This window comes from Nerophis ophidion, linkage group LG01, assembly GCF_033978795.1.
Source record: "Nerophis ophidion isolate RoL-2023_Sa linkage group LG01, RoL_Noph_v1.0, whole genome shotgun sequence".
In the NCBI taxonomy this organism is placed as follows: Eukaryota; Metazoa; Chordata; class Actinopteri; order Syngnathiformes; family Syngnathidae; genus Nerophis; species Nerophis ophidion.
This window is the reverse complement of record NC_084611.1, coordinates 49539673-49565503: the sequence shown is the minus strand read 5'-3', so window position 1 is coordinate 49565503 and position 25831 is coordinate 49539673. Positions and strand designations below refer to the sequence as shown.

Below are 25831 nucleotides of genomic sequence, written 5' to 3'. Positions count from 1 at the left end.
TTAATTTTAAAAAATGATTAGTTAAAGTAAAAAACTAAAATTGCAGGTATACATGATTTTTTTGCAATAAAAAAAAATTGCGAGTAGAAAAACAATTTTTTTCAAAGAAAAAAAACGATTTTGAAGCAGAAAACAAAAAAGACAATTTTCTGCAAGTAAATAAAAACGTTTTGGAAGTTGAAAAACAATTTTCTGTGAGGCAAAAAAATTCTGCAAGTTCATAAACAATTTTCTGCAAGTTTGCAAGTATAAAAACAATTTTCTCCAAATAAAAAAACATTTGCAGGTACAAAAAGTTCTGCACGTATATAAACTGTTTTCTACAGGTAAAAAACAAGTCAAAAGTGGAAATAAAAATCCTGCCGGTATAAAAACTACCTTATCCAATTAAAAAAAAAAATGTTTGCAAGTACACATTTTTTTTGCAAATAAAAAAAATTGTTTGAAATTATAAAAACTGTTTTCTTCACGTTGAAAGTTTTGCCAGTCATATTCCAGCCTGCGTGATCCACACACTCAGAGCTTACCTCTTTCACTCCCTAATTTTTTTTTTTATTTCAAGTAGATTGCTTTCTTTTTACTTGCAATGTTTTTTTTTTTAAATACATCTTTTATTTTTTATTTGTTTATTGTATTATTATTTTAAGAAAATAGTTTTTTACTTCCGTTAAATACTTTTTTAGAAGAAAAAATATATATTTTTTAATTTAAAGAAAACTGTTTTTATACCTGGGAATGGTTTTTGTTGCAAAAATGTTTGTTTTACTTGGGATTTTTTTTAATTATTATTTATTTATTTTTTTACTTACAATTTTTTTTTTTTTTATTTTTTTTTTTTTACGTGCGGTTTGTTGTTTTGTTTGGGGGAAAAAATTACATGAAAATGTATTTAATTTAAGTTTATTTTTTTAATTTTACTTGCAATGTTTTTATATTTAAAGAAAATTGATATTTTTCATATGCGTATTGTTTTATTATTTCAAGAAAATATTTTTTATACTTGAGACTTGTTTTTTACTTGCGTTAAATACATTTTTGTAGTAGCAAAAAGTTTTTTAATTGAAGAAAATTGTATTTATACTTGGGAATCATTTATTGTCTTGCAGAAAACTATTGTTTTACTTGAGAATTTTTTTATTTTTATTTGAAGAGTGGTTTTACATGCAAATAGTTTTTTGATAAAAACATATTTTCACTTGTGAATTTTTTTAGTGGAAAAAAAATGTTTGCAAATTAATTTTTTAATTGAAGAAAATAGTTTTTTTATACTTGCAAAAAAATGTTTTAAATATTTTTCTTCCTCGCAAATTGTTCTTTATTTTAAGAAAATAAATTTTAGATTTTTTGTTTTTATACTTGCTTTTAATAATTGTTTTTAGTAGCAAATACCTTTTTCCAGTTGAAGAAAATTGTCTTTATACTTGGGAATCCATTTTTATCTTGAAGAAAATTGTTGTATTAATGGCAATTTTTTATTTTTACTTACAATTTTTTTTATTTTAATATTTTTTTACGTCTAAATTGTTTTATTTTTTTAAATGTTCTTGCGAAAAAAAATTTATTTGAAGTATATTGTCCTTTTTACTTGCAATGTTTTTTCTTATTTGAAGGATTTTTTTTTTTTTTAATTTGCGTATTGTTTTATTATTTCAAGAAAATTGTTTATATACTTGCAAATAGTTTTTTACCTGTGTTAAATATATGTTTTTAGTCGCAAAACATTTTTAATTGATGAAAAACTTATTTGTATTCGGGAATCGTTTCTTTTCTTGCAGCAAATTGTTGTTTTACTTGGGAATTCTTTGGGAGTAATTTTTTTACTTACACGTTTTTCTTTCTTCAAATTCTTTTTTACTTGGGAATTGTTTTTTAATTGAAAAACATTGTTGCTAATGGACTTTTTATTGAAGAACATTGTTTTTTTATACTTTTTTATAGTTTTTTCCTTGCATTTTTTTATAGAAAGATTTTTTTTTTTTTAACTTGCAAATTGTTTTTTTATTTCAAGAAAATAGTTTTAATACTTGGTAATTGATTATTTTCTTGCAGAAAAGTGTTGCTTTACTTGGGATTTTTTTAATTTGAAGAATATTTAAAAAATTTTATTTGCGAATAGTTTTTTGTTTGATTTTTGATTATTTTACTATCCTTTGTTATGCTTGCAACTTCTTTTTTACTTTTTTATACTTTTTTTCCTTGCAAAATTGTTTATTAGTGGAATATATATATATATATATATATATATATATATATATATATGTATATATATATATATATATATATATATATATATATATATATGTATGTATATATATATATATATATATATATGTATGTATATATATATATATGTATATATATATATATATATATATATATATATATATATATATATTGTAGCTGAGATAGGCGCCAGCGCCCCCCGCGACCCCGAAAGGGAATAAGCGGTAGAAAATGGATGGATATATATATATATATATATATATATATATATATATATATATATATATATATATATATATATACATATATATATATATATATATATATATATATGTTTTTTTGTTTGTTTTTTTTACAGGTGAATTGTTTGCAGAAAACTGTTGTTTATGGTGGGAATTTTTTTCTTGCGAATTATTTTCTATTGAACATTTTTTATTTGCAAATAATTTTTTGTTTTATTTTTGATTAGTTATTTTATTTTATTATATTTTGTTTTTTTACTTCCAATTTTTTTTATTTGAAGAAAAATTGTTTTTTTTTTACCCGCTACCCGTTTTTTTTTTACTTGCGTTTAATAAGTTCTTTCTACTTGCGAATTGTTTTTTATGAAGACAATTTTTTGTTCGGGCGCTTTGCGTGTTTGTGGTCGATTTCAGTTCACAGCGTGAGATCCTTCACTGGGAGGCATCACGAGTTGTGCGGCGAACACAGCGGCCAACTGGTGCTGCTCTCCGGTCCCAGCATGCATCAGGGCGGCGTGGTAAAGGTTAATGAATTTGCCTTGAACGTTACTGAGCAGCCGTTTCGGAGGCATTGATCCGACAGCGGGGGGGAACTCTGGGGTTTATACGGGAGAGAAAGGAAGGGGGGGGGGGAAACAGACATGCCTCCCATCCGTCGAGAATAGCGTTCCCATGGCAACGTAGCTGATTGTATGAAAACGGCGATGGTTGTGGTCGCCATGGCAACACGTTACGGGACATTATACAGGGTGTGCTGCGCTGCTCCTGCCAGGCGTCACATGACCTGGACACGGCAACAAGTGGGTCCTTGGATGAAGTCTTTGGCGCCGCAAAAGGTGCGAAGTTCCGAGTCTCACTCGCCCTTCCGGCGGGAGCTACTCGTGACGCGGCCTTTGGCCCCTTTGCTCATCTTCTCCCGCTTAATAGACACCATTGTCTTCGTCTCGTCACACTTGCGTCTTTTCACTTGCTGGCGAAGTGTTGGGAGGCAGAGCGTCTCCATGGCGACAGCGGAAGGAGACGTGAGAAAGAGAAGGATGCTGGCAGATAGGCGTCCTCACAGGAACTTTACCCGCGTCTTCCACCTCCGCCATGTTGGCTTGCTCCTCTGTCTCTGCGTCCGGGTACCTGTTATTTTCTGTAATGACTCGGCAGAAGGACACGAGTGTACATAAATGCATCGTATTTATCATTTTTCCATTTATTATCATGGGGATGAGGTAGTAGCGTAGCTGCAAATTGTTTTTTACTTGTGTTAAATAATTGTTTTTAGTCGCAAAACGTTTTTTAATTTAAAAAAATTGTATTTCTACTTGGGAATTCTTTCTTTTCTTGGAGCAAATTGTTTTACTTTTTTTATTTGGATTTTTTTTCTTTAGATATTTTTTTTACTTGATAATTGTTTTTTTAATTAAAAACTTTTTTTTTTAAATACTTGTTATACTTTTTTCCTTGCACATTTTTTTATTTGTAGAAAATTTAAGTTGTTTTTTTTACGAGAGAATTATTATTTTTTTTATTTCAAAAAAATTGTTTTTATACTTTCTTTAAATACCTATATATTTTTGTAAGCAAAACTATTTTTCTAATTTTAAAAAAAGTGTCTTTATACTTGGGAATCGATTGAATACGAAGCATCAAAAGCATTGGCGAAAAAGTGAATTTTGTGTCTTTGCCTCGATCTTTTTTCATATTGTTGAAATCAAAGCTCGAACAATCACTTCTGTGTGTGGCCAATACATTATATATATATATATATATATATATATATATATATATATATATATATATATATATATATATATATATATATATATATATATATATATAATTTTATTTATTTATTTTATTTTATTTTATTTTTTTACTTTTTTATTTGGGGTGGACTATAAGCCACACCCGTTAAATATTAAAAATATCTTCCATATACAAGCCGAACTGGACTAATACTAACGCAAACACACGTAAATTTGTTAGCATATTAGCTCATGCTAATGACGTTAGCTTCATAGCACGTACAAATATGGATGAAAACACAGTAAGTAAGAATTGCTTTACTTATATTATAAAACTTACAAACATCAGAGTGAGGAATGAAGAATTCATACATGTAAAAACGCTATGGACAGCCAAACGTGTTAGCATATTAGCTCATGCTAATAACACTAGCTTCAAAGCACGTCCAAATATGCGTGAAAACACAGTAAGTAAGAATTGCTTTAGATATATTGTAAAACTTACAAATATCGGAGTGAGGAATGAAGAATTCATACAAGTACAAACGCTATGGACGGCTAAACGTGTTGACATATAAGCTCATGTTAATAACGTTAACTTCATGGCATGTACAAATATGCGTGAAAACACAGTAAGTAATAATTACTTTAGTTATATTATAAAACTTACAAACATAGGAGGGATAAATGAAGAATTTATACAAGTACAAACGCTATGGACGGCTAAACGTGTTAGCATATTAGCTAATGCTAATGACGCTAGCTTCATAGCACGTACAAATATTCGTGAAAACACAGTAAGTAAGAATTGCCTTAGTTATATTGTAAAACTTACAAACATTGGAGTGATAAATTAAGAATTTATACAATTACAAACGCTATGGACGGCTAAAGGTGTTAACATATTAGCTCATGTTAATGACGTTAGCTTCATAGCATGTACAAATATGCGTGAAAACACAATAAGAATTGCTTCAGTTATATTGTAAAACTTACAAACATTAAAGTGATGAATGAAGAATTCATACAAGTAGAAACGCTATGTACGGCTAAATGTGTTAGCATATTAGCTTATGCTAATGACACTAGCTTCATAGCACGTACAAATATGCGTGAAAACACAGTAAGTAATAATTGCTTTAGTTGTATTGTAAAGCTTACAAATTGGAGTGATAAATGAAGAATTTATATAAGTACAAACGCTATGGACGGCTAAACGTGATGACAAATTAGCTCATGCTAATGACACTAGCTTCATAGCAAATACAAATATGCGTGAAAACACAGTAAGTAATAATTGCTTTAGTTGTATTGTAAAACTTACAAATTGGAGTGATAAATGAAGAATTTATATAAGTACAAACGCTATGGACGGCTAAACGTGATGACAAATTAGCTCATGCTAATGACGCTAGCTTCATAGCACATACAAATATGCGTGAAAACACAATAAGTAGGAAATGCTTTAGTTATATTGTAAAACTTACAAACATTAAAGTGATGAATGAAGAATTTATACAAGTAAAAACGCAATGGATGGCTAAAAGACGGAACAACCCTTCTACTTCCTGTTGAAAGTTGGGTCTAAACAGAAGGACACCGCAGCACCATTGATCTTTTTTTGACATTGTTGAACTCATATGTCGTCAAAACTCCAACGCGCCTCTGTGTGTGCACAAAGAATAGCTAACGCTAATGGCGCTAGCTTCCTTACATTATGTAAACATGTACAAATATGCATGAAAACACTCCTACAGACATCACACATTAGACGCTGTAGTAAGTAAGAATTGTTTTAGTTATATTGTACAACTTAAAAACATTGCTTGGAGTGACGAATGAAGAATCCATACGAGTAGCAACGCTATGGACGGCTTGAAGACAGAACGACACTTCTAACGATCACCTTTGTGTACACACGTGAAGCGGGAAGTCAAACGCACATTTGCACGTCAACGTCGACATTGATACATCTCAGTTTTGGCCGTAGGCCAGGTTTTTGTGCGCTTAACACATGAGGCCCCTGGTGAAGCGGCAAGCGGCAGACGGCGTCACCCTTCACCCACAGACGTGCTGACATTTGTGGCCGCCGTCTCATCCCCAGGTACATCATGAACGTGACATTTGAAGGCCGTAACCTGTCCTTCAGCGAGGAAGGCCACCAGATCTTCCCCAAACTGGTCATCATCCTTTTGGACAAGGACAGACAATGGGACAAGGTAAAGATCCGCGTTCTGCTGGCCTTCATGCTGCCCGTCACACCCTCCCTGCCTCCCTCTGCAGGTGGGCAAGTGGGAGAGGGGCTCACTGGCCATGAAGTACCACGTGTGGCCTCGATTCGAGATCTTCACCCCGGCGGAGGATCACGAGGACCACCTGTCCATCGTCACGCTGGAGGAGGCGCCCTTCGTCATCGTGGAGGACGTGGACCCGCTGAGCGGCACCTGCATGAGGAACACCGTGCCGTGCCGGAAACAACTCAAACTCAGGTGAGGGGCCGGGAATCTTGTCTTCACCAAATACTGTTTTTAGTTAAATGAAAATACTCTTCGGTGTCCAACCTGCCCTTCTCCCGTGTTGGTGATGGCGCTCGCTCATGTTTTGGAATGTTTGCGTAGTCACGGAAAAAAAAATGTCAAAAAAAAACCGTATTTGAGTACTGAAACAAAATCAGATTGCAAAGGAGAAAGGCTTTTTGCTGCTACAGAAAGGTGAAAAAGAGAGAGAGACAAATTACTTCAAATGACTGAATGTGTGAGAGTCCAGTCCATAGTGGATCTAACATAATAGTGTGAGAGTCCAGTCCATAGTGGATCTAACATAATAGTGAGAGAGTCCAGTCCATAGTGGTTCTAACATAATAGTGGTAAAAAGTATTTTATTTATTTTTGGCTAGCCTCAGAATAACAATGTTATTAAAAAAATAAGAGACTTATTATACTCTAAAAATGTTGGTCTTTCTGAAAAATGCACGCATATAGTTCTATTCAGTGTTAAAAAAAAAAAAAAAAAGTTGTATGGCTCTCACGGAAATACTTTTTAAAATATTTGGCTTGTATGGCTCTCTCAGCCAAAAAGGTTCCCGACCCCTGCCATAGTGGATCTAACATAATAGTGTGAGAGTCCAGTCCATAGTGGATCTAACATAATAGTGTGAGAGTCCAGTCCATAGTGGATCTAACATAATAGTGTGAGAGTCCAGTCCATAGTGGATCTAACATAATAGTGTGAGAGTCCAGTCCATAGTGGATCTAACATAATAGTGTGAGAGTCCAGTCCATAGTGGATCTAACATAACAGTGTGAGAGTCCAGTCCATAGTGCATCTAACATAATAGTGTGAGAGTCCAGTCCATAGTGGATCTAACATAATAGTGTGAGAGTCCAGTCCATATTGAATCTAACATAATAGTGAGAGAGTCCAGTCCATAGTGGATCTAACATAATAGTGTGAAAGTCCAGTCCATGGTGGATCTAACATTATAGTGAGAGAGTCCAGTCCATAGTGGATCTAACATAATAGTGTGAGAGTCCAGTCCATAGTGAATCTAACATAATAGTGTGAGAGTCCATCCAGTCCATAGTGGATCTAACATGATAGTGAGAGTCCAGTCCATGGTGGATCCAAAATAATAGTGTGAGAGTCCAGTCCATAGTGGATCTAACAGAATAGGGAGAGTCCAGTCCATAGTGGATCTAATATAATAGTGAGAGTCCAGTCCATAGTGGATGTAACATAATAGTGTGAGAGTCCAGTCCATAGTGGATCTAACATAATAGTGAGAGAGTCCAGTCCATAGTGGATCCAACATGATAGTGAGAGTCCAGTCCATAGTGGATCTAACATAATAGTGTGAGAGTCCAGTCCATAGTGGATCTAACATGATAGTGAGAGTCCAGTCCATAGTGGATCTAACATAATAGTGTGAGAGTCCATCCAGTCCATAGTGGATCTAACATAATAGTGAGAGTCCAGTCCATGGTGGATTTCAACATAATAGTGTGAAAGTCCAGTTCATAGTGGATCTAACATAATAGTGAGAGTCCAATCCATAGTGGATCTAACATAGTAGTGTGAGAGTCCAGTCCATAGTGGATCTAATATAATAGTGAGAGGCCAGTCCATGGTGGATCCTACAAAATAGTGTGAGAGTCCAGTCCATAGTGGATCTAACATAATAGTGAGAGTCCAGTCCATAATGGATCTAACATAATAGTGAGAGTCCAGTCCATAGTGGATCTAACATAATACTGTGAGAGTCCAGTCCATAGTGGATCTAACATAATAGTGAGAGTCCAGTCCATAGTGGATCTAACATAATAGTGTGAGAATCCAGTCCATAGTGGATCTAACATAATAGTGAGAGTCCAGTCCATAGTGGATCTAACATAATAGTGTGAGAGTCCAGTCCATAGTGGATCTAACATAATAGTGTGAGAGTCCAGTCCATAGTGGATCTAACATAATAGTGTGAGAGTCCAGTCCACAGTTGATCTAACATAATAGTGTGAGAGTCCAGTCCATATTGGATCTAACATAATTGTGAGAGAGTCCAGTCCGTAGTGGATCTAACATAATAGTGAGAGAGTCCAGTCCATAGTGGATCTAAAATAATAGTGTGAAAGTCCAGTCCATGGTGGATCTAACATTATAGTGAGAGAGTCCAGTCCATAGTGGATCTAACATAATAGTGTGAGAGTCCAGTCCATAGTGGATCTAACATAATAGTGTGAGATTCCATCCAGTCCATAGTGGATCTAACATAATAGTGAGAGTCCAGTCCATGGTGGATCCAAAATAATAGTGTGAGAGTCCAGTCCATAGTGGATCTAACAGAATAGGGAGAGTCCAGTCCATAGTGGATCTAATATAATAGTGAGAGTCCAGTCCATAGTGGATGTAACATAATAGTGTGAGAGTCCAGTCCATAGTGGATCTAACATAATAGTGAGAGAGTCCAGTCCATAGTGGATCTAACAAGATAGTGAGAGTCCAGTCCATAGTGGATCTAACATAATAGTGTGAGAGTCCATCCAGTCCATAGTGGATCCAACATAATAGTGAGAGTCCAGTCCATGGTGGATTTCAACATAATAGTGTGAGAGTCCAGTCCATAGTGGATCTAACATAATAGTGAGAGTCCAGTCCATAGTGGATCTAACATAGTAGTGTGAGAGTCCAGTCCATAGTGGATCTAATATAATAGTGAGAGTCCAGTCCATGGTGGATCCAACAAAATAGTGTGAGAGTCCAGTCCATAGTGGATCTAACATAATAGTGAGAGTCCAGTCCATAGTTGATCTAACATAATAGTGTGAGAGTCCAGTCCATAGTGGATCTAACATAATATTGAGAGTTCAGTCCATAGTGGATCTAACATAATAGTGTGAGAATCCAGTCCATAGTGGATCTAACATAATAGTGAGAGTCCAGTCCATAGTGGATCTAACATAATAGTGAGAAAGTCCAGTCCATAGTGGATCTAACATAATAGTGTGAGAGTCCAGTCCATAGTGGATCTAACATAATAGTGTGAGAGTGCATCCAGTCCATAGTGGATCTAACATAAGAGTGAGAGTCAAGTCCATAGTGGATCTAACATAATAGTGAGAGTCCAGTCCATTGTGGATCCAACATAATAGGGAGAGTCCAGTCCATAGTGGATCTAATATAATAGTGAGAGACCAGTCCAAAGTGGATGTAACATAATAGTGAGAGAGTCCAGTCCATAGTGGATCTAACATAATAGTGAGAGAGTCCAGTCCATAGTGGATCTAACATGATAGTGAGAGTCCAGTCCATAGTGGATCCAACATAATAGTGTGAGAGTCCATCCAGTCCATAGTGGATCTAACATAATAGTGAGAGTCCGGTCCATGGTGGATCCAACATAATAGTGTGAAAGTCCAGTCCATAGTGGAGCTAATATAATAGTGAGAGTCCAGTCCATAATGTATCTAACATAATAGTGAGAGTCCAGTCCATAGGGGATCTAGCATAATAGTGTGAGAGTCCAGTCCATAGTGGATCTAACATAATAGTGAGAGTCCAGTCCATAGTGGATCTAACATAGTAGTGTGAGAGTCCAGTCCATATTGGAGCTAATATAATAGTGAGAGTCCAGTCCATAATGTATCTAACATAATAGTGAGAGTCCAGTCCATAGTGGATCCAGCATAATAGTGTGAGAGTCCAGTCCATAGTGGATCTAACATAATAGTGAGAGTCCAGTCCATAGTATATCTAACATAATAGTGTGAGAGTCCAGTCCATAGTGGATCTAAAATAATAGTGAGAGTCCAGTCCATAGTGGATCTAACATGATAGTGAGAGTCCTGTCCATAGTGGATCCAACATAATAGTGTGAGAGTCCATCCAGTCCATAGTGGATCTAACATAATAGTGAGTCCAGTCCCTGGTGGATTTCAACATAATAGTGAGAGTCCAGTTAATAGTGGATCTAACATAGTAGTGTGAGAGTCCAGTCCATAGTGGATCTAATATAATAGTGAGAGTCCAGTCCATGGTGGATCCAACAAAGTAGTGTGAGAGTCCAGTCCATAGTGGATCTAAAATAATAGTGAGAGTCCAGTCCATAATGGATCTAACATAATAGTGAGAGTCCAGTCCATAGTGGATCTAACATAATAGTGTGAGAGTCCAGTCCATACTGGATCTAACATAATAGTGGGAGTCCAGTCCATAGTGGATCTAACATAATAGTGTGAGAGTCCAGTCAATAGTGGATCCAACATAATAGTGAGAGTCCAGTCCATGGTGGATCTAACATAATAGTGTGAGAATCCAGTCCATAGTGGATGTAACATAATAGTGAGAGTCCCGTCCATAGTGTATCTAACATAATAGTGAGAGTCCAGTCCATAGTGGATCTAACATAATAGTGAGAGTCCAGTCCATAGTGGATCTAACATAATAGTGTGAGAGTCCAGTCAATAGTGGATCTAATATAATAGTGAGAGTCCAGTCCATAATGTATCTAACATAATAGTGAGAGTCCAGTCCATAGTGGATCTAACATGATAGTGAGAGTCCAGTCCATAGTGGATCTAACATAATAGTGTGAGAGTCCATCCAGTCCATTATGGATCCAACATAATAGTGAGGGTCCAGTCCATGGTGGATTTCAACATAATAGTGTGAGAGTCCAGTCCATAGTGGATTTAACATAATAGTGAGAGTCCAGTCCATAGTGGATCTAATATAATAGTGAGAGTCCAGTCCATGGTGGATCCAACAAAATAGTGTGAGAGTCCAGTCCATAGTGGATCTAACATAATAGTGAGAGTCCAGTCCATAATGGATCTAACATAATAGTGAGAGTCCAGTCCATAGTGGATCTAACATAATAGTGTGAGAGTCCAGTCCATATTGGATCTAACATAATAGTGAGAGTCCAGTCCATAGTGGATCTAACATAATAGTGTGAGAGTCCAGTCAATAGTGGATCTAACATAATAGTGAGAGTCCAGTCCATGGTGGATCTAACATAATAGTGAGAGTCCCGTCCATAGTGTATCTAACATAATAGTGAGAGTCCAGTCCATAGTGGTTCTAACATAATAATGTGAGAGTCCAGTCCATAGTGGATCTAACATAATAGTGTGAGAGTCCAGTCCATAGTGGATCTAACATAATAGTGTGAGAGTCCAGTCCATATTGGATCTAACATAATAGTGTGAGAGTCCAGTCCATAGTGGATCCAACAAAATAGTGAGAGAGTCCAGTCCATAGTGGATCTAACATAATAGTGAGAAAGTCCAGTCCATAGTGGATCTAACATAATAGTGTGAGAGTCCAGTCCATAGTGGATCTAACATAATAGTGTGAGAGTCCATCCAGTCCATAGTGGATCTAACATAATAGTGAAAGTCCAGTCCATGGTGGATCCAACATAATAGTGTGAGAATCCAGTCCATAGTGGATCCAACATAATAGGGAGAGTCCAGTCCATAGTGGATCTAATATAATAGTGAGAGTCCAGTCCATAGTGGATGTAACATAATAGTGAGAGAGTCCAGTCCATAGTGGATCTAACATGATAGTGGGAGTCCAGTCCATAGTGGATCTAACATAATAGTGTGAGAGTCCATCCAGTCCATAGTGGATCTAACACAATAGTGAGAGTCCGGTCCATGGTGGATCCAACATAATAGTGTGAGAGTCCAGTCCATATTGGATCCAACATAATAGTGCGAGTCGAGTCCATGGTGAATCCAACATAATAGTGTGAGAGTCCAGTCCATAGTGGATCTAACATAATAGTGAGAGTCCAGTCCATAGTGGATCTAACATAGTAGTGTGAGAGTCCAGTCTATTGTGGATTTAACATAATAGTGAGAGTAACAGCCCATGGTGGATCTAACATAATAGTGTGAGAGTCCAGTCCATAGTGGATCTAACATAATAGTGAGAGTCCAGTCCATGGTGGATCCAACAAAATAGTGTGAGAGTCCAGTCCATAGTGGATCTAATATAATAGTGAGAGTCCAGTCCATAATGTATCTAACATAATAGTGAGAGTCCAGTCCATAGTGGATCTAACATGATAGTGAGAGTCCAGTCCATAGTGGATCTAACATAATAGTGTGAGAGTCCATCCAGTCCATTATGGATATAACATAATAGTGTGAGAGTCCAGTCCAGAGTGGAGCTAACATAATAGTGAGAGTCCAGTCCATAGTGGATCTAATATAAAAGTGAGAGTCCAGTCCATGGTGGATCCAACAAAATAGTGTGAGAGTCCAGTCCATAGTGGATCTAACATAATAGTGAGAGTCCAGTCCATAATGGATCTAACATAATAGTGAGAGTCCAGTCCATAGTGGATCTAACATAATAGTGTAAGAGTCCAGTCCATAGTGGATCTAACATAATAAAGAGAGTCCAGTCCATAGTGGATCCAACATAATAGTGAGAGTCCAGTCCATGGTGGATCTAACATAATAGTGAGAGTCTCGTCCATAGTGTATCTAACATAATAGTGAGAGTCCAGTCCATAGTGTTTCTAACATAATAATGTGAGAGTCCAGTCCATAGTGGGTCTAACATAATAGTGTGAGAGTCCAGTCCATAGTGGATCTAACAGAATAGTGTGAGAGTCCAGTCCATATTGGATCTAACATAATAGTGTGAGAGTCCAGTCCATAGTGGATCCAACAAAATAGTGAGAGAGTCCAGTCCATAGTGGATCTAACATAATAGTGAGAAAGTCCAGTCCATAGTGGATCTAACATAATAGTGTGAGAGTCCAGTCCATAGTGGATCTAACATAATAGTGTGAGAGTCCATCCAGTCCATAGTGGATCTAATATACTAGTGAAAGTCCAGTCCATGGTGGATCCAACATAATAGTGTGAGAGTCCAGTCCATAGTGGATCTAACATAATAGTGAGAGTCCAGTCCATAGTGGATCCAACATAATAGGGAGAGTCCAGTCCATAGTGGATCTAATATAATAGTGAGAGAGTCCATCCAGTCCATAGTGGATCTAACATAATAGTGAGAGTCCAGTCCATGGTGGATTTCAACATAATAGTGTGAGAGTCCAGTCCATAGTGGATCTAACATAATAGTGAGAGTCCAGTCCATATTGGATCTAACATAGTAGTGTGAGAGTCCAGTCCATAGTGGATCTAATATAATAGTGAGAGTCCAGTCCATGGTGGATCCAACAAAATAGTGTGAAAGTCCAGTCCATAGTGGATCTAACATGATAGTGAGAGTCCAGTCCATAGTGGATCTAACATAATAGTGTGAGAGTCCATCCAGTCCATAGTGGATCTAACATGATAGTGAGAGTCCGGTCCATGGTGGATCCAACATAATAGTGTGAGAGTCCAGTCCATATTGGATCCAACATAATAGTGCGAGTCCAGTCCATGGTGGATCCAACATAATAGTGTGTGAGTCCAGTCCATAGTGGATCTAACATAATAGTGAGAGTCCAGTCCATAGTGGATCTAACATAGTATTGTGAGAGTCCAGTCTATAGTGGATTTAACATAATAGTGAGAGTAACAGCCCATGGTGGATCTAACATAATAGTGTGAGAGTCCAGTCCATAGTGGATCCAACATAATAGTGAGAGTCCAGTCCATGGTGGATCCAACAAAATAGTGTGAGAGTCCAGTCCATAGTGGATCTAACATAATAGTGAGAGTCCAGTCCATAGTGGATCTACCATAATAGTGTGTGAGTCCAGTCCATAGTGGATCTAACATAATAGTGTGAGAGTCCAGTCCACAGTGGATCTAACATAATAGTGAGAGTCCAGTCCATAGTGGATCTACCATAATAGTGTGTGAGTCCAGTCCATAGTGGATCTAACATAATAGTGTGAGAATCCAGTCCATAGTGGATCTAACATAATAGTGAGAGTCCAGTCCATAGTGGATCTAACATAATAGTGTGTGAGTCCAGTCCATAGTGGATCTAACATAATAGTGTGAGAGTCCAGTCCATAGTGGATCTAACATAATTGTGAGAGAGTCCAGTCCATAGTGGATCTAATATAATAGTCTGAGAGTCCAGTCCATATTGGATCTAACATAATAGTGAGAGAGTCCAGTCCATAGTGGATCTAACATAATAGTGTGAGAGTCCAGTCCATAGTGGATCTAACATAATAGTGTGAGAGTCCATCCAGTCCATAGTGGATCTAACATAATAGTGAGAGTCCAGTCCATGGTGGATCCAAAATAATAGTGTGAGAGTCCAGTCCATAGTGGATCTAACAGAATAGTGAGAGTCCAGTCCATAGTGGATGTAACATAATAGTGTGAGAGTCCAGTCCATAGTGGATCTAACATAATAGTGAGAGAGTCCAGTCCATAGTGGATCTAACATGATAGTGAGAGTCCAGTCCGTAGTGGATCTAACATAATAGTGTGAGAGTCCATCCAGTCCATATTGGATCTAACATAATAGTGAGAGTCCAGTCCATAGTGGATCTAACATAATAGTGTGAGAGTCCAGTCCATAGTGGATCTAACATAATAGTGTGAGAGTCCATCCAGTCCATAGTGGATCTAACATAATAGTGAGAGTCCAGTCCATGGTGGATCCAAAATAATAGTGTGAGAGTCCAGTCCATAGTGGATCTAACAGAATAGTGAGAGTCCAGTCCATAGTGGATGTAACATAATAGTGTGAGAGTCCAGTCCATAGTGGATCTAACATAATAGTGAGAGAGTCCAGTCCATAGTGGATCTAACATGATAGTGAGAGTCCAGTCCGTAGTGGATCTAACATAATAGTGTGAGAGTCCATCCAGTCCATATTGGATCTAACATAATAGTGAGAGTCCAGTCCATAGTGGATCTAACATAATAGTGAGAGTCCAGTCCATGGTGGATCTAACATAATAGTGTGAGAGTCCAATCCATAGTGGATCTAACATAATAGTGAGAGTCCCTTCCATAGTGTATCTAACATAATAGTGAGAGTCCAGTCCATAGTGGATCTAACATAATAATGTTAGAGTCCAGTCCATAGTGGATCTAACATAATAGTGTGAGAGTCCAGTCCATAGTTGATCTAACATAATAGTGTGAGAGTCCAGTCCATATTGGATCTAACATAATAGTGTGAGAGTCCAGTCCATAGTGGATCCAACAAAATAGTGAGAGAGTCCAGTCCATATTGGATCTAACATAATAGTGAGAAAGTCCAGTCCATAGTGGATCTAACATAATAGTGTGAGAGTCCAGTCCGTAGTGGATCTAACATAATAGTGTGAGAGTCCATCCAGTCCATAGTGGATCTAACATAATAGTGAGAGTCCAGTCCATGGTGGATCCAACATAATAGTGTGAGAGTCCAGTCCATAGTGGATCCAACATAATAGTGAGAGTCCAGTCCATAGTGAATCCAACATAATAGGGAGAGTCCAGTCCATAGTGGATCTAATAAAATAGTGAGAGTCCAGTCCATAGTGGATGTAACATAATAGTGAGAGAGTCCAGTCCATAGTGGATCTAACATGATAGTGAGAGTCCAGTCCATAGTGGATCTAACATAATAGTGTGAGAGTCCATCCAGTCCATAGTGGATCTAACATAATAGTGAATTCCGTCCATGGTGGTTCCAACATAATAGTGTGAGAGTCCAGTCCATATTGGATCCAACATAATAGTGCGAGTCCAGTCCATGGTGGATCCAACATAATAGTGTGAGAGTCCAGTCCATAGTGGATCTAACATAATAGTGAGAGTCCAGTCCATAGTGGATCTAACATAGTAGTTTGAGAGTCCAGTCTATAGTGGAGCTAATATAATAGTGAGAGTCCAGTCCATAATGTATCTAACATAACAGTGAGAGTCCAGTCCATAGTGGATCTAGCATAATAGTGTGAGAGTCCAGTCCATAGTGGATCTAACATAATAGTGAGAGTAACAGTCCATAGTGGATCGTACATAATAGTGAGAGTCCAGTCCATAGTAGATCTAACATAATAGTGTGAGAGTCCAGTCCATAGTGGATCTAACATAATAGTGAGAGTCCAGTCCATAGTGGATCTAACATGATAGTGAGAGTCCGGTCCATAGTGGATCTAACATAATAGTGTGAGAGTCCATCCAGTCCATAGTGGATCTAACATAATAGTGAGAGTCCAGTCCATGGTGGATTTCAACATAATAGTGTGAGAGTCCAGTCCATAGTGGATCTAACATAATAGTGAGAGTCCAGTCCATATTGGATCTAACATAGTAGTGTGAGAGTCCAGTCCATAGTGGATCTAATATAATAGTGAGAGTCCAGTCCATGGTGGATCCAACAAAATAGTGTGAGAGTCCAGTCCATAGTGGATCTAACATAATAGTGAGAGTCCAGTCCATAATGGATCCAACATAATAGTGAGAGTCCAGTCCATAGTGGATTTAACATAATAGTGTAAGAGTCCAGTCCATAGTGGATCTAACATAATAGTGAGAGTCCAGTCCATAGTGGATCTAACATAATAGTGTGAGAGTCCAGTCCATAGTGGATCTAACATAATAGTGTGAGAGTCCAGTCCATGGTGGATCTAACATAAAAGTGAAAATCCAGTCCATAGTGGATCTAACATGATAGTGAGAGTCCGGTCCATAGTGGATCCAACATAATAGTGTGAGAGTCCATCCAGTCCATAGTGGATCTAACATAATAGTGAGAGTCCAGTCCATGGTGGATTTCAACATAATAGTGTGAGAGTCCAGTCCATAGTGGATCTAACATAATAGTGAGAGTCCAGTCCATAGTGGATCTAACATAGTAGTGTGAGAGTCCAGTCCATAGTGGATCTAATATAATAGTGAGAGTCCAGTCCATGGTGGATCCAACAAAATAGTGTGAGAGTCCAGTCCATATTGGATCTAACATAATAGTGAGAGTCCAGTCCATAATGGATCCAACATAATAGTGAGAGTCCAGTCCATAGTGGATTTAACATAATAGTGTAAGAGTCCAGTCCATAGTGGATCTAACATAATAGTGAGAGTCCAGTCCATAGTGGATCTAACATAATAGTGTGAGAGTCCAGTCAATAGTGGATCTAACATAATAGTGAGAGTCCAGTCCATGGTGGATCTAACATAATAGTGTGAGAATCCAGTCCATAGTGGACATAACATAATAGTGAGAGTCCAGTCCATAGTGGATCTAACATAATAGTGAGAGAGTCCAGTCCTTAGGGGATCTAACATAATAGTGAGAAAGTCCAGTCCATAGTGGATCTAACATAATAGTGAGAGTCCAGTCCATAGTGGATCTAGCATAATAGTGTGAGAGTCCAGTCCATAGTGGATCTAACATAATAGTGAGAGCAACAGTCCATAGTGGATCTTACATAATAGTGAGAGTCCAGTCCATAGTAGATCTAACATAATAGAGTGAGAGTCCAGTCCATAGTGGATCTAACATAATAGTGAGGGTCCAGTCCATAGTGGATCTAACATGATAGTGAGAGTCCGGTCCATAGTGGATCTAACATAATAATGTGAGAGTCCATCCTGTCCATAGTGGATCTAACATAATAGTGAGAGTCCAGTCCATGGTGGGTTTCAACATAATAGTGTGAGAGTCCAGTCCATAGTGGATCTAACATAATAGTGAGAGTCCAGTCCATAGTGGATCTAACATAGTAGTGTGAGAGTCCAGTCCATAATGGATCTAACATAATAGTGAGAGTCCAGTCCATAATGGATCCAACAAAATAGTGAGAGTCCAGTCCATAGTGGATTTAACATAATAGTGTGAGGGTCCAGTCCATAGTGGATCTAACATAATAGTGAGAGTCCAGTCCATAGTGGATCTAACATAATAGTGTGAGAGTCCTGTCAATAGTGGATCTAACATAATAGTGAGAGTCCAGTCCATGGTGGATCTAACATAATAGTGTGAGAATCCAGTCCATAGTGGACATAACATAATAGTGAGAGTCCAGTCCATAGTGGATCTAACATAATAGTGAGAGAGTCCAGTCCTTAGGGGATCTAACATAATAGTGAGAAAGTCCAGTCCATAGTGGATCTAACATAATAGTGTGAGAGTCCAGTCAATAGTGGATCTAGCAAAATAGTGAGAGAGTCCAGTCCATAGTGGATCTAACATAATAGTGGGAAAGTCCAGTCCATAGTGGATCTAACATAATAGTGTGAGAGTCCAGTCAATAGTGGATCCAACATAATAGTGAGAGTCCAGTCCATGGTGGATCTAACATAATAGTGTGAGAATCATGTCCATAGTGGACATAACATAATAGTGAGAGTCCAGTCCATAGTGGATCTAACATAATAGTGTGAGAGTCCAGTCCATAGTGGATCTAACAAAATAGTGAGAGAGTCCAGTCCATAGTGGATCTAACATAATAGTGAGAAAGTCCAGTCCATAGTGGATCTAACATAATAGTGTGAGAGTCCATCCAGTCCATAGTGGATCTAACATAATAGTGAGAGTCCAGTCCATGGTGGATCCAACCTAATAGTGTGAGAGTCCAGTCCATAGTGGATCTAACGTAATAGTGAGAGTCCAGTCCATAGTGGATCCAACATAATAGGGAGAGTCCAGTCCATAGTGGATGTAACATAATAGTGAGAAAGTCCAGTCCATAGTGGATCTAACATAATAGTGAGAGAGTCCAGTCCATAGTGGATCTAACATAATAGTTGGAGTCCAGTCCATAGTGGATGTAACATAATAGTGAGAGAGTCCAGTCCATAGTGGATCTAACATAATAGTGAGAGAGTCCAGTCCATAGTGGATCTAACATGATAGTGAGAGTCCAGTCCATAGTGGATCTAACATAATAGTGAGAGTCCAGTCCATAGTAGATCTAACATAATAGTGTGAGAGTCCATCCAGTCCATAGTGGATCTAACATAATAGTGGGAGTCCGGTCCATGGTGGATCCAACATAATAAAGTGAGAGTCCAGTCCATATTGGATCCAACATAATAGTGAAAGTCCAGTCATTGGTGGATCCAACTTAATAGTGTGAGAGTCCAGTCCATAGTGGATCTAACATAATAGTGAGAGTCCAGTCCATAGTGGATCTAGCATAATAGTGTGAGAGTCCAGTCCATAGTGGATCTAACATAATAGTAAGAGTCCAGTCCATACTGGATCTAACATAGTAGTGTGAGAGTCCAGTCCATAGTGGAGCTAATATAATAGTGAGAGTCCAGTCCATAATGTATCCAACATAATAGTGAGAGTCCAGTCCATAGGTGATCCAACATAATAGTGTGAGAGTCCAGTCCATAGTGGATCTAACATAATAGTGAGAGTCCAGTCCATGGTGGATTTCAACATAATAGTGTGAGAGTCCAGTCCATAGTGGATATAACATAATAGTGAGAGTCCAGTCCATAGTGGATCTAACATAGTAGTGTGAGAGTCCAGTCCATAGTGGATCTAATATAATACTGAGAGTCCAATCCATTGGGGATCCAACAAAATAGTGTGAGAGTCCAGTCCATTGTGGATCTAACATAATAGTGAGAGTCCAGTCCATAATGGATCTAACATAATAGTGAGAGTCCAGTCCATAGTGGATCTAACATAATAGTGTGAGAGTCCAGTCCATAGTGGATCTAACATAATAGTGAGAGTCCAGTCCATAGTGGATCTAACATAATAGTGTGAGAGTCCATTCAATAGTGGATCTAACATAATAGTGAGAGTCCAGTCCATGGTGGATCTAACATAATAGTGTGAGAATCCAGTCCAAAGTGGATCTAACATAATAGTGAGAGTCCAGTCCATGGTGGATCCAACATAATAGTGTGAGAGTCCAGTCCAAAGTGGATCTAACATAATAGTGAGAGTCCAGTCCATGGTGGATCCAACATAATAGTGTGAGAGTCCAGTCCATAGTGGATCTAACATAATAGTGAGAGTCCAGTCCATAGTAGATCCAACATAATAGGGAGAGTCCAGTCCATAGGTGATCCAACATAATAGTGTGGGAGTCCAGTCCATAGTGGATCTAACGTAATAGTGAGAGTCCAGTCCATAGTGGATCCAACATAATAGGGAGAGTCCAGTCCATAGTGGATGTAACATAATAGTGAGAGAGTCCAGTCCATAGTGGATCTAACATAATAGTGAGAGAGTCCAGTCCATAGTGGATCTAACATAATAGTTGGAGTCCAGTCCATAGTGGATGTAACATAATAGTGAGAGAGTCCAGTCCATAGTGGATCTAACATAATAGTGTGAGAGTCCAGTCCATAGTGGATCTAACATGATAGTGAGAGTCCAGTCCATAGTGGATCTAACATAATAGTGTGAGAGTCCATCCAGTCCATAGTGGATCTAACATAATAGTGAGAGTCCGGTCCATGGTGGATCCAACATAATAAAGTGAGAGTCCAGTCCATATTGGATCCAACATAATAGTGAAAGTCCAGTCATTGGTGGATCCAACATAATAGTGTGAGAGTCCAGTCCATAGTGGATCTAACATAATAGTGAGAGTCCAGTCGATAGTGGATCTAACATAGTAGTGTGAGAGTCCAGTCCATAGTGGAGCTAATATAATAGTGAGAGTCCAGTCCATAATGTATCTAACATAATAGTGGGAGTCCAGTCCATAGTGGATCTAGCATAATAGTGTGAGAGTCCAGTCCATAGTGGATCTAACATAATAGTAAGAGTCCAGTCCATACTGGATCTAACATAGTAGTGTGAGAGTCCAGTCCATAGTGGAGCTAATATAATAGTGAGAGTCCAGTCCATAATGTATCTAACATAATAGTGAGAGTCCAGTCCATAGTGGATCAAGCATAATAGTGTGAGACTCCAGTCCATAGTGGATCTAACATAATAGTGAGAGTCCAGCCCATGGTGGATCTAACATAATAGTGTGAGAGTCCAGTCCATATTGGATCTAACATAATAGTGAGAGTCCAGTCCATAGTATATCTAACAGAATAGTGTGAGAGTCCAGTCCATAGTGGATCTAACATAATAGTGAGAGTCCAGTCCATAGTATATCTAACAAAATAGTGTGAGAGTCCAGTCCATAGTGGATCTAACATAATAGTGAGAGTCCAGTCCATGGTGGATTTCAACATAATAGTGTGAGAGTCCAGTCCATAGTGGATCTAACATAGTAGTGTGAGAGTCCAGTCCATAGTGGAACTAATATAATAATGAGAGTCCAATCCATTGGGGATCCAACAAAATAGTGTGAGAGTCCAGTCCATTGTGGATCTAACATAATAGTGAGAGTCCAGTCCATAATGGATCTAACATAATAGTGAGAGTCCAGTCCATAGTGGATCTAACATAATAGTGTGAGAGTCCAGTCCATAGTGGATCTAACATAATAGTGAGAGTCCAGTCCATAGTGGATCTAACATAATAGTGTGAGAGTCCAGTCAATAGTGGATCCAACATAATAGTTAGAGTCCAGTCCATGGTGGATCTAACATAATAGTGTGAGAATCCAGTCCAAAGTGGATCTAACATAATAGTCAGAGTCCAGTCCATGGTGGATCCAATATAATAGTGTGAGAGTCCAGTCCATAGTGGATCTAACATAATAGTGAGAGTCCAGTCCATAGTAGATCCAACATAATAGGGAGAGTCCAGTCCATAGGTGATCTAATATAATAGTGAGAGTCCAGTCCATAGTGGATGTAACATAATAGTGAGAGAGTCCAGTCCATAGTGGATCTAACATAATAGTGAGAGAGTCCAGTCCATAGTGGATCTAACACTATAGTGAGAGTCCAGTCCATAGTGGATCTAACATAATAGTGTGAGAGTCCATCCAGTCCATAGTGGATCTAACATAATAGTGAGAGTCCGGTCCATGGTGGATCCAACATAATAGTGTGAGAGTCCAGTCCATATTGGATCCAACATAATAGTGAAAGTCCAGTCCATGGTGGATCCAACATAATAGTGTGAGAGTCCAGTCCATAGTGGATCTAACATAATAGTGAGAGTCCAGTCCATAGTGGATCTAACATAGTAGTGTGAGAGTCCAGTCCATAGTGGATCTAACATAATAGTGAGAGTCCGGTCCATGGTGGATCCAACATAATAAAGTGAGAGTCCAGTCCATATTGGATCCAACATAATAGTGAAAGTCCAGTCATTGGTGGATCCAACATAATAGTGTGAGAGTCCAGTTCATAGTGGATCTAACATAATAGTGAGAGTCCAGTCCATAGTGGATCTAACATAGTAGTGTGAGAGTCCAGTCCATAGTGGAGCTAATATAATAGTGAGAGTCCAGTCGATAATGTATCTAACATAATAGTGAGAGTCCAGTCCATAGTGGATCTAGCATAATAGTGTGAGAGTCCAGTCCATAGTGGATCTAACATAATAGTAAGAGTCCAGTCCATACTGGATCTAACATAGTAGTGTGAGAGTCCAGTCCATAGTGGAGCTAATATAATAGTGAGAGTCCAGTCCATAATGTATCTAACATAATAGTGAGAGTCCAGTCCATAGTGGATCAAGCATAATAGTGTGAGAGTCCAGTCCATAGTGGATCTAACATAATAGTGAGAGTCCAGCCCATGGTGGATCTAACATAATAGTGTGAGAGTCCAGTCCATATTGGATCTAACATAATAGTGAGAGTCCAGTCCATAGTATATCTAACAAAATAGTGTGAGAGTCCAGTCCATAGTGGATCTAACATAATAGTGAGAGTCCAGTCCATAGTATATCTAACAAAATAGTGTGAGAGTCCAGTCCATAGTGGATCTAACATAATAGTGAGAGTCCAGTCCATGGTGGATTTCAACATAATAGTGTGAGAGTCCAGTCCATAGTGGATATAACATAATAGTGAGAGTCCAGTCCATAGTGGATCTAACATAGTAGTGTGAGAGTCCAGTCCATAGTGGATCTAATATAATACTGAGAGTCCAATCCATTGGGGATCCAACAAAATAGTGTGAGAGTCCAGTCCATAGTGGATCTAACATAATAGTGAGAGTCCAGTCCATAATGGATCTAACATAGTAGTGTGAGAGTCCAGTCCATAGTGGATCTAATATAATACTGAGAGTCCAATCCATTGGGGATCCAACAAAATAGTGTGAGAGTCCAGTCCATAGTGGATCTAACATAATAGTGAGAGTCCAGTCCATAGTGGATCTAACATAGTAGTGTGAGAGTCCAGTCCATAGTGGATCTAATATAATACTGAGAGTCCAATCCATTGGGGATCCAACAAAATAGTGTGAGAGTCCAGTCCATAGTGGATCCAACATAATAGTGTGAGAGTCCAGTCCATAGTGGATCTAACATAATAGTGAGAGTCCAGTCCATAGTGGATCTAACATAATAGTGTGAGAGTCCAGTCAATAGTGGATCTAACATAATAGTGAGAGTCCAGTCCATGGTGGATCTAACATAATAGTGTGAGAATCCAGTCCATAGTGGATCTAACATAATAGTGTGAGAATCCAGTCCATGGTGGATCCAACATAACAGTGTGAGAGTCCAGTCTATAGTGGATCTAACATAATAGTGAGAGTCCAGTCCATAGTGGATGTAACATAATAGTGAGAGTCCAGTCCATAGTGGATCTAACATAATAGTGTGAGAGTCCATCCAGTCCATAGTGGATCTAACATAATAGTGAGAGTCCGGTCCATGGTGGATCCAACATAATAGTGTGAGAGTCCAGTCCATATTGGATCCAACATAATAGTGAAAGTCCAGTCCATGGTGGATCCAACATAATAGTGTGAGAGTCCAGTCCATAGTGGATCTAACATAATAGTGAGAGTCCAGTCCATAGTGGATCTAACATAGTAGTGTGAGAGTCCAGTCCATAGTGGAGCTAATATAATAGTGAGAGTCCAGTCCATAATGTATCTAACATAATAGTGAGAGTCCAGTCCATAGTGGATCTAACATAGTAGTGTGAGAGTCCATTCCATAGTGGAGCTAATATAATAGTGAGAGTCCAGTCCATAGTGGATCTAGCATAATAGTGTGAGAGTCCAGTCCATAGTGGATCTAACATAATAGTGAGAGCCCAGTCCATAGTGGATCTAGCATAATAGTGTGAGAGTCCAGTCCATAGTGGATCTAACATAATAGTGAGAGTCCAGTCCATAGTATATCTAACATAATAGTTTGAGAGTTCAGTCCATAGTGGATCTAACATAATAGTGAGAGTCCAGTCCATAGTGGATCTAACATAATAGTTTGAGAGTTCAGCCCATGGTGGATCTAACATAATAGTGTGAGAGTCCAGTCCATAGTGGATCTAACATAATAGTGAGAGTCCAGTCCATGGTGGATTTGAACATAATAGTGTTAGAGTCCAGTCCATAGTGGATATAACATAATAGTGAGAGTCCGGTCCATAGTGGATCTAACATAATAATGTGAGAGTCCATCCTGTCCATAGTGGATCTAACATAATAGTGAGAGTCCAGTCCATGGTGGGTTTCAACATAATAGTGTGAGAGTCCAGTCCATAGTGGATCTAACATAATAGTGAGAGTCCAGTCCATAGTGGATCTAACATAGTAGTGTGAGAGTCCAGTCCATAGTGGATCTAACATAATAGTGAGAGTCCAGTCCATAATGGATCCAACTAAATAGTGAGAGTCCAGTCCATAGTGGATTTAACATAATAGTGTGAGGGTCCAGTCCATAGTGGATCTAACATAATAGTGAGAGTCCAGTCCATAGTGGATCTAACATAATAGTGTGAGAGTCCTGTCAATAGTGGATCTAACATAATAGTGAGAGTCCAGTCCATGGTGGATCTAACATAATAGTGTGAGAATCCAGTCCATAGTGGACATAACATAATAGTGAGAGTCCAGTCCATAGTGGATCTAACATAATAGTGAGAGAGTCCAGTCCTTAGGGGATCTAACATAATAGTGAGAAAGTCCAGTCCATAGTGGATCTAACATAATAGTGTGAGAGTCCAGTCAATAGTGGATCTAGCAAAATAGTGAGAGAGTCCAGTCCATAGTGGATCTAACATAATAGTGGGAAAGTCCAGTCCATAGTGGATCTAACATAATAGTGTGAGAGTCCAGTCAATAGTGGATCTAACATAATAGTGAGAGTCCAGTCCATGGTGGATCTAACATAATAGTGTGAGAGTCCAGTCCATAGTGGATCTAACAAAAT

The 25831-nt window shown here is 38.2% G+C and overlaps 1 protein-coding gene across 4 annotated transcripts in view; it reads left to right on the top strand.

The window, feature by feature from the left end:
- Positions 1-25831, top strand: part of grin2bb (glutamate receptor, ionotropic, N-methyl D-aspartate 2B, genome duplicate b) — a 308114-nt gene that overhangs the window by 225733 nt on the left and 56550 nt on the right. For all 4 annotated transcript variants that reach the window (XM_061906010.1, XM_061905985.1, XM_061905994.1 and 1 more), the window contains exons 7-8: positions 6306-6420; positions 6485-6690. In XM_061906010.1, coding sequence (XP_061761994.1) covers positions 6306-6420; positions 6485-6690 — 321 coding nt within the window. The remainder of the gene's footprint in view (positions 1-6305; positions 6421-6484; positions 6691-25831) is intronic.